The sequence below is a fragment of the Denticeps clupeoides genome, chromosome 14, assembly GCF_900700375.1.
Source record: "Denticeps clupeoides chromosome 14, fDenClu1.1, whole genome shotgun sequence".
NCBI classification, from domain to species: Eukaryota; Metazoa; Chordata; class Actinopteri; order Clupeiformes; family Denticipitidae; genus Denticeps; species Denticeps clupeoides.
The window spans coordinates 12,025,241-12,034,940 of record NC_041720.1 but is presented as its reverse complement, the minus strand read 5'-3'; the positions used below and the strand labels follow the sequence as shown (position 1 = coordinate 12,034,940).

General features: G+C 42.8%; 2 protein-coding genes across 2 annotated transcripts; one reads left to right on the top strand and one right to left on the bottom strand.

Annotated features, from left to right (window-relative positions):
• Positions 1–1,250: 1,250 nt before the first annotated feature.
• Positions 1,251–3,016, top strand: mixl1 (Mix paired-like homeobox). The gene is made up of 3 exons (XM_028953384.1): positions 1,251–1,440; positions 1,549–1,778; positions 2,468–3,016. Exons 1-3 carry the CDS (start codon positions 1,278–1,280, stop codon positions 3,014–3,016), a joined length of 942 nt encoding a protein of 313 aa, XP_028809217.1. The 5' UTR covers positions 1,251–1,277.
• A 665-nt stretch (positions 3,017–3,681) lies between these two features.
• Positions 3,682–9,373, bottom strand: lin9 (lin-9 DREAM MuvB core complex component). Its single transcript, XM_028953025.1, has 15 exons — positions 9,308–9,373; positions 8,326–8,358; positions 7,971–8,062; positions 7,607–7,708; positions 7,366–7,496; positions 7,114–7,239; positions 6,872–7,029; positions 6,651–6,784; positions 6,241–6,366; positions 6,023–6,124; positions 5,836–5,916; positions 5,413–5,538; positions 4,860–5,042; positions 4,318–4,415; positions 3,682–4,219 (listed from the first exon to the last, which is right to left on the bottom strand). The coding sequence occupies exons 1-15, from the start codon at positions 9,336–9,338 to the stop codon at positions 4,114–4,116; spliced, it is 1,629 nt and encodes a 542-aa protein (XP_028808858.1). The 5' UTR covers positions 9,339–9,373; the 3' UTR covers positions 3,682–4,113.
• Between the last annotated feature and the right edge of the window lie 327 nt (positions 9,374–9,700).

Sequence of the window (9,700 nt, the reverse complement as noted above, 5' to 3'; positions counted from 1 at the left end):
ACAGTGGTCGCATCCACACAAGGAGAAGTCAAATTTAATTAAAGGTGGTCTAAAACGGCATCTTTCACTGGCAATTGCACGCCTGGACCTGAAATGCCCACCTACGGGTCGGATCAGAACATATTTTGCCACGTGGGGCCATTACACACATTCAAACCCCAACCAACCCATGTGGAGACAGCTCATTCAGCGTTAACTGGCCACCGTCTTTGAACTCTGCGCATTGCCAGACGCTTAGTGGTGTATAAAGGATTATGTGTGCTGAATTACAAAGTCCCAGGAAGTAAACAGAGTGTAATTATAAATGTGGGTACCACAAAAAAAAAAAAAACACACACACACACACACACATATTATGTGCAGCTTTAATAAAAATTGAATTTATTTATTTTTTAATATGTAGGTAAGACACCAATATGGCAAGAGAAGCTTGTACTACGTCCCTGGTCATGCGGTTTTAAAAAGAGGTTTTACAACACCGTGTTACAGCAAGAACATTTAAATGGTTTAGAGAAGTTTTTCAGGCCCTAGGCTTGGATTTTTAGCACTCCAGACATTTCTTAATTCACCTCTATTGTTATGCTAAGTTATTCATTTGATTCCTACTTTATGGATAATTTGAATCAATAGGTCCACCTTGTTTAGTACCCCCTAACTTTGTTTTAGAAATACACATATTATTACTAATCCAAAACTCCCATTTGACTATTTTAACTTTTAACTTTATTGTCAATTCTGCCACATGTACAGGACATACAGAGAATTGAAATTGCATTACTTTCAGACCCATGGTGCATACAAGTAACATTAAAATACAAACAGTAACATTAAATACAACAATAACATTAAATACAAAGGTATAAAAATAAGCATAATATATACAACTGGCACTTGGGATCTGTAAGAAACGTGACTAGATTTCACAGCGCCATAGGTGTCTTTAGAGCAATCGTCGCAAAAATAAATCCATACGTAGTAATAAAGCGCCGGTCTCTCTGTAGAAGGGCAAGTTCGTCCCGAACGCGTGATGCAGGTCAACTGCTTCAGGATGTCGTGTAGGCCCCAACGCCTTCGGAAAGAGCGAGATGTTTTTTCAGCCGATGTGTATTGCAGGTCGCCTACTGGTCCCATTAAAGAATCCATGAGGTGGATGCCACCAATTAGCACCCACTTCCAGGTCGACGCGCGCCGCCGCACCAGTGCCAGCCGCTGGCAATGGCCGCACATTCGCACCTCCGAGGGCCGGCTTTGATCGCCCGGGCCGGCCCGCTGGATATATGGGGGGCGCGGAGCTTCGGCCGAGCAGTGCCAGCGTGGTTCGACGCGGGATCGGAATCAGGACCAGGACCATGTCGGCCGTGCACGGAATCGGAGACATTACCCAATTTCAGCTGTTCACAGACAACGGCCACGGGAGGAGGACCAGCATGCAACGCGCAGGTATGTTATAGTCCTCATTAGAATGATTATAAATCGCTGAATTGTGTTTATAATTAGAATTATTAATAGTTATATGAAATCTTAACACATTTTCTTTTTTTTTTTAAGAATTCAATGCGGGCCTGCACGACAGGGCCAGATTTTTCCATGCGCAGAGCGCCACTGCCGCCCCCCGCTCGGACACCATAACGCTGCTGACCCACCGCAGAAAGAGAACCAACTTCACCCAGCAGCAGATCGAGGTGCTGGAGAAGGTCTATTCCGACACCAAATACCCGGACATCTACCTGCGTGAGCGCCTGGAGGCGCTGACAGGTCTGCCGGAATCCCGGATCCAGGTAAAAGCGCCCTCTCCAATTACGCACAGCAGTGCGCACGCACTTAACGTTCATTAAGACTTAAGAATAGAAAAATTCGTCTAAAGTACATACAGTACAGGCCAAAAGTTTAGACACACCTTCTCATTCAATGCGTTTTCTTTATTTTCATGACCATTTACATTGGTAGATTCTCACTGAAGGCATCACAACTATGAATGAACACATGAAAACATGTTTTATATTCTAGTTTCTTCAAAATAGCCGCCCTTTGCTCTGATTACTGCTTTGTACACTCTTGGCATTCTCTCGATGAGCTTCAAGAGTTTGTCACCTGAAATGGTTCTCCAACAGTCTTGAAGGAGTTCCCAGAGGTGTTTAGCACTTGTTGGCCCCTTTGCCTTCACTCTGCGGTCCAGATCACCCCAAACCATCTGGATTGGGTTCAGGTCCGGTGACTGTGGAGGTCAGGTCTCCACTTTTTGTTAAGTACATAACTCCACATGTGTTCATTCATAGTTTTGATGCCTTCAGTGAGAATCTACCAACGTAAATGGTCTCATTGAATGAGAAGGTGTGTCCAAACTTTTGGCCTGTACTGTATATAGTCGAAATAATAGTTGGTTTTATTAATAAGTGAATTTGAAACGCAATAGTTAAGACTATTACCAGCAAAATGAATGAATAAAAATACAACGTTGTTCCTCCAGGTGTGGTTCCAAAACCGACGCGCAAAGTCCCGCCGCCAGGTGGGAAATCCGGTCCCCACGAAGTCCAACACCGGCGGCCCTTCCGCCCCCTCCGCGGCTCTCCTCGCCCCCTTCTCGCAACTCCAGAACCGGATGGGCGCCGACCTGCAGAGGTTACCGAGCTTCCCGGTGGGCGAGGACTTCATCCCCACCCTGCTGGGCGCAGCAGAAGACGCGCAGCGCAAGCCGAAGAAGAGCGCCTACGCGCCGCCGCCGGCGGAGGAGAACCGGCGCCATTACGCCACCCGCGACGCCACCGCCGCGCAGAAGCATCTGCTGGTGGAATACGACAACTTCCCCCCGAACAAGACCATCGGGCCGGAGATGAAGGTGGTGATCCCGCCCATCCCCTCGTCGCGCAGCTTCGCCAACCGGTCTCCGCCCGAGGGCGTCCCGCACGTCGACCCGAGCCTGGACCGGTTCGGAGGGGGCGAGGCGCCCCGGGATTTCTCCGACTCGGACTCTGACTGGGACAGAGAGGTCATGTCCGGCTTTAATGGATTTCTCTGACGCTGTAGAGCCACGATCTTGTAAATATTTTTTTGGAAATGTATATAACTGCACCCAAACCCGATTGAAAAAAAAAAAAAAACATTTAAATAAAAAAAATTAACTCATTCTAATATGTGTCTGAAACAGTACTTTAATTGTAATAATACAAAAGGGAAAAAAAAAAATCCAAATGACATATATACAAATGCTTTTGTGATGTTAGGGTGAAATTAAAACAGCTGGAAAGACCACCATCGCTACCAAAATGCAGTGCATTTATAAATAAATTTGAATTAGGCTAAATGACAAGGGCCCTTCGGTAGCCTTTAATGCCCTCATTAATGTCCAGCCACTTGTTTTTAATTAAACTCAATTAGTACAACAGAAAACAGCCAATAACTGCAGTTTTACTGTGAATCATAAAGCATAAAAAAAAAAATCTCTTCCCTAATAGACAAAATTATAGCATCCTCCCATCACTGTTAAATCCAAGAACTGTACAATTATGTACAATATAGTTTAAAATGCATTTCTTTTGCCACCAAAGAGGTGAAAATTTAACAGAACAGTTTAATGAATAGGACATTAAATGTGTGAAACGATTTTTCTTCAAACTAAAAACAATAATTTAAAAAAAAAAAAAAAAAAAAAAAAAAAAAAAAAAAAAAAAAAAAAATGGACAGAAATGACAGAATAAGACAATTTACAGAATAAATCTGATGTCATATGGAGTGCAGTTTGGCACAGAACTTGCCCAACAAAAACATATAACAGAACAGTGCTGATATTGTGTTGTGGTCCTCGACTTCCTGGGACCATCATTTGCTAATAAGTGAATGAAAAATGATGATGACGATAATAAAAACCCATGCTCGGATGCACTTTGGTGCGTGAAGTATAAAAAAAAAAAAAAAAAACCCGAATGCTCGCTCAGTTGCCCTCCTGCGGGGCCAAAGAGCACAGACACGCAAAGCGAGGCGTTGTGGAAAAACCAACACTGCAGAGAACCAAAAACACTCTACACACAGCTCACATACAAGACAGATAATAACATTCATACATAAATACAACACCGCGTCATACTGAGCTAGCGCTACCACTGCCTGCAACAGACATCACGTTTGGTTGGTGTTATTGGCGGAGAAGGCGTGCAGGTTCCCCAGCTGGCTTAGGCCACTTTGGATGTGAGCTACGTGAATCTCCACGTTGTTCTGGAAGCAGCTGTAAGAGAAGAGAATTAACACACAATTTAAGACAGAGATCACATAAAGAGTGAGTAAGTGGGCCGGAGGATTTAAAAAAAAAAAAAAAAAAATCACCTGAGGTTGGAAGGATCTAGTGAATTTTTGATGTCGTTCAGAGAGTCCGTCAATGATTTGAATTCAAAGGAATTCAAGTCGCCACCTTCGGCCAAGCACTGCAAAAGAAATAAGGGAAAATATATTTCACAGTCCAATAATGAACCCAGTAGTGCAATGAATTATTAAAGCTTATTTAATATAATGCATATTTAAAACTATTACATTTTTACATATTCTCAATGGTCTCACGATTCGATTATCAATGCTTCAATATTGATGCAGCCCATACATTTTCTACATGGTCACATGTTTTCAAATACAAGAGTTAAGGTCTCGTACAACTGTGCGGATGCTTTGAATGGGGCGTACCGTGGTGTGCTGTACTCCGTTCAGACTGCCACAGTCACTACAAGGCACATCTTTTTAACGTGAATTTAAGGAGATGCATCGATTATACAACTAATTTCAACACCTTTACCCAGATATGCCTCACAGAACGAGTCAGAAAAAATAAGTCAGTCAGTCTATGTGAATGGATTTGGGAATGTTCTGACCAATACCTTGATCTGCAGTAGCAGGGCCGTGAGTCGGGTGACCAACTGTGTCAGGCTGTGATTCTGAACGCGCATCTGCCCATCAGGCAGGGTGTTGCACAATTTTGCGATCTCCTGGGCCTCGTCCTCGCTACGACGCCTCAGCTCACTGGGCTGGTCCGCTGGATGCATGCCCTGATCTGGGGCCAGCTGGGGATAGTCAAACCAAACTCACACGACGGCAGAGGAATCACGAAAGTGAACACAGTAAAAGTGAATAAGCAAACGAGTCCTCTGCTTTTAGCCGATCACCCTTGGTACTTGCTACTGATCCTCTCATCTACCGGAAAAAGACTGGACTTGTATAGTTTTTTTATTTATTTTTTGTGGGAGGGGTTACGGGACTCAAACCCGCAGCCTTCCGGTTACAAGTCTGTCACGTTAACGGTCAGACCAACACTCCCCACGAACTCTACATCCTCCTGCACTCTACGTTCTCCCCACTGCGCCCTCAAATCTGCCCTGGAAAAACGTACACATCTACAGCGTAATATGCCTGAAGCACGGCACTCCTTCTCACCTGATAGCAGAACTGTTGGACCTCATGCAACACTTTATTCAGGTCCTTATTGAGCTGCTCAAGGTCTAGTACTGTTGTGGCGTATCTTTTCTGGAAGTCCAAGCTAATGGGCAATGAATAAGATTTCTATCCAAAGACAAAAAAATATATATATATTAATAATAATAATAATCATTTCCCTTTGATATTTGATCAAAATGAATTACAATCTAATTAAAATCAGTTTCTTCTACTACATTAAATTACAATCATTTGCTATTTTAAATATGCACAATATAATTATTAATTGTAACAAGTTACACAAACGTTATAATTTATATGAATGAAAATTCAGTGGTTATATTTTTACATAAATAAATTAAGAACATACATACATATACACACACATATATACATACACACATATATATATCTCTCTCTCACCATTTTCTCAGCTTCTGTGTTCATTTCCTTTAGGTGCTTGATGTGCTCCTTCTTAATCATGAGGATTTTGGATAATCTTGTCTAGGGAAGAAGGATAGGGGGTCAGAGACACTGTTGCTGTAACACGATCATATAAAGAGGACAAAAAGACAGCAAGAGCCTGTTGAGAGCAATGACTCATACTCACTACTTGAACAAGAAACTTGACAGGGAATCCACCCAGCGTCTCCCCGTCTGCGCCAGACAGCTTACTCCGCCATGGGGACTGGCTGAACAGGGGATCGCTGTCCTGTAGTCAGAAGACAAAAACAAGACCACATATGCAATGCAAAAAGTAATGCAATTGTACAAAGATTGGGGACAAGCTGATGGTTAAATATAAATAATCAGTTTGTGTTGAAGTACCGTCAAAATAGGCTGTGTTTGGCCAGGGTAGGTATTACGAGGTGGTGTGAGAAAGTTTTGGAAACGAGAAGGTCTCTGTTTCTGAGCAAACGCAGAAATGGGCATCGTCTCATGAGGTTCATTACTCTGAAAGCAGAATGCATACACACTCAGTCACAATAAAAACAAAACCTTAACATTTATTTTACCCCCCACTCCCCAATTCATTCAAGCACCTACTCCCCTGCATATTTGAATTTGGTAAAATATTGGCACCAGATTCTATACAAATTCATTAATGGCCAATTTACAACTAATGGACTGCTGTTGATCAAGTGTGGGACTCTCTGAACCCAGCTGTGACACTGATTTGGCAGTAGGACATTGATGGGTGTGTCACAGTCAGTCAAAGAATATCTTATGGGACTTACAAGCACTTCATAGTCAGGGACAGTGTGTGTGCCCAGTCCATTCCGGTCAAAGGTCACACGGTACGTGGCAGCGCTGGTGTCCACAGCATCTATCTGCCCAGTAAACAAACCATCATGGGCTCCCCTCAGTCGAGCTACAACAAATCAAATCCAGTTTTTTAAACAGCATCTTACATTATAGTAATCTGAAAAAAAAAGTATTACAACTAAGAGTGACTTACCAGTGACTTTGGTACCTATAATTAACGGGAGGGGTATTTCATCTGGCAGGTCCTTGCACAGTGAGACATCAGTGAGTTTCCTCTGCTGCAGCAGACGCATCTTCTGTCGTTTGTGCTTAAGTGCTGTTCGCTCCTCTGCAAAGAAGGCTGAGGAACACCTGAAAGAAAAGATCGTATTATTAAGGCACATCTGCTTTAGGTAATAATCTTTTTTTTTTTTTTTTTATACGGCAGTCCATTACCGTCTGGGTTTGCCCATCAAACGCCTTATGGTTCCCCATTCAACTCTAGTGAGCTTTCGGGTTTTTAGGTTTGGAAATGACTCATTCAGACAAAGGCAGAAGTCATTGTCTCCCTCAAATAACGGTCTTAAACAAAAACAAAGAGCGATGTAAGAAATAATCAGAACACCTACAAGTCTGACTAATGATCAATGTAAAATACAAAGTATGAGTAACCATGATGAAGTCAGATTGAACCATATTACAACTTACTTATCTATATTTGAGTAGAACCACTCATAGATGCACCATTTGTGAGCTTTGGGGAGCTTGAGAAGGTTCCGTAATCGCAAACCGATCTTCTGTGATAATCTCTTATCTGGGGTTGTGATTCCAGAAAGTTTCTGTAAAACCAGCAGACCGGTTTAAAATAAATAAATAAATCCGAATTAAACTAGTTTTATAAGGCAGGCATCTGAAGGTGCAACTGGATGTGTAAATGCGGCAGGGCCACCTGAGGCACGGTGATGACTCTCTGGCTCCTCCTGGGGGACCTGGTTAAGGGTCGTTCTTCCTCCTCACATGAGAGACGACTCCTCTTTGAACTTCTTGTTGGCTGGAATGAATGATTCAATTTCACATTTCCCACAGAGCTATAAGATAAATCCCCATACCACTACATGCCATTAAAACAGTCATATAAATGCAATGAAAATGAAATTTTGCAGATAAAATGAAGAGTACAAGTGGTATTTGGATCTTTAATAGTATTAGGTATAAATATATCTAGAGACTAATCTAAATTGTATACAGTAACAAGTTGGACAAAAGGGTACATGTGTGACAACTTTGCCAAATATGAGAATATTCATTCTTACTGTTTCCATAGAGGTAAAGCAGCTCCTTCCTCTTGTGTTCTGAGACTTTTGCAAACTGTGCTTCTCGTTCAAAGTATTTGATAAACTTCCTTCTGTATAAAATAAAAGTTTAAAAGAATGACTTTCCAATTTACACCCAACGTTTGTGTCGCCATTACAGTTATCATTCTGCTTAATAATTCCTCTTATGTTAAAGAATGGTTTAACAAGTCAGTCATAATGAACATGCTACAGAGAACGATCAATTTTTTTACCCCCTCATGTCCTTTCTTTCAGCTTGTTTTCTGACATGTTCAGAAAAAAAGTGAAGATCCAAAGTAACGGACAAAAACCAAACTAAATCACTTCGACATACCTCTGAGGCTCACAAGAGCTTTCGCAGAAGAGCCTGAAAGCACAAGATATTTATTAATTGAACAGAAAAGCAAATCAATGTTCTGAAGTTTAAATATATAGGAGTTGTAATGTGAATGTATCTGGGGAAAAAAAAAAAAAAAAAAAAGATCAAAAGGGCCAAGCACCTAAAACCTGCAAATTCAAAAGTTTAGCTATTAAAAAAAAAAAGATTGCTAATAACTAATCAGAAATTAACTTACAAACATGTCCTGTCCTTTCAGTATTTAGAATAGGGGACCTGTACAAAGGTTGTTAACTCTTGCTTATGAATCTGTAAGGCCAACAATGGAGTGTTTCTGACTCCCCCCCCCACTCCCATCCCTGAGTTTTTAACAATACGGATTTCCACACCTCCCACGAACCGGCGGGCCCAGGCACGGAGGAAAACAGAACTCCGGTTAATAGCCGGCGTTTGCTATCTCCTTCAAACTGCGCGCACATCACGGCGGAACAGGCGGCGACGTGGACGTGGGGCCAGCTGGCCGGACAGGCTGCTGTCACCGCAGAGCCCGCAACTGTTGGGACGAACGCACTTGGGATGTTTTCGTGAAGAAATGAAGTTTACTTAAAACACCCCCAGACCGGGAAGCGGTGAAAGCGGCGCGCCCCGGGTCGTGTGCGGCGACCGAGGCGGCCAGCAGGCAAGGACAAGCCACGCGAAACGTTCAAAGCGCCCGGCGTCTCGCCAATTTTATTTTTAGGGAGCGAGGTTAGCCTGCTAGCCGAACTGTGCCTGGTACGACGCTAGCGATAGCCGCCTAGCCACTAGCTAGCCGAACAGCAGTTGGGAGACTTTTGTAAATCCCCTCTGCGAGCAGATCTGCGCGGGATACGCCGTGCACACAAAGGACAGCGTCGGCGCGAAGTACTTTGGGGCCGTGCGCCGCAATTTCGGCAGAGGTCGTCCCCGACTGGAAGCCTTGTTCGCTCTGCTTACTTACTCTCGTCCAACAGCTGCTCCAACTCCGCCATCTTGAATTAGCCGCGCCGCTTTTTCTCCGTGCATTGTGGGAGAAGTGCGGCTCCCCGCAGCGATCCGGATCTTCCGTTCGGTTCACCTTCAGGATCCGGTTCGCTAGGACCTCAAAACTTTGTTCAAAGTCACACGGAATAAGAATGTCAGAACATTTTACGAGTGCAAGTAAACATAACAATCAAACAGTACAAACATTTAAAATCACATACTGCTTAGAGATTTTTATTATCTATACATACGCGTGTGTTAATTGTATTTACCTTCAGGGAATAGTTAAATATAGACATAATGTATATTATAAATATTAAACATAAATTCCTATTTTCACATGGTTACATTAAGATAAAAGTAATAATAA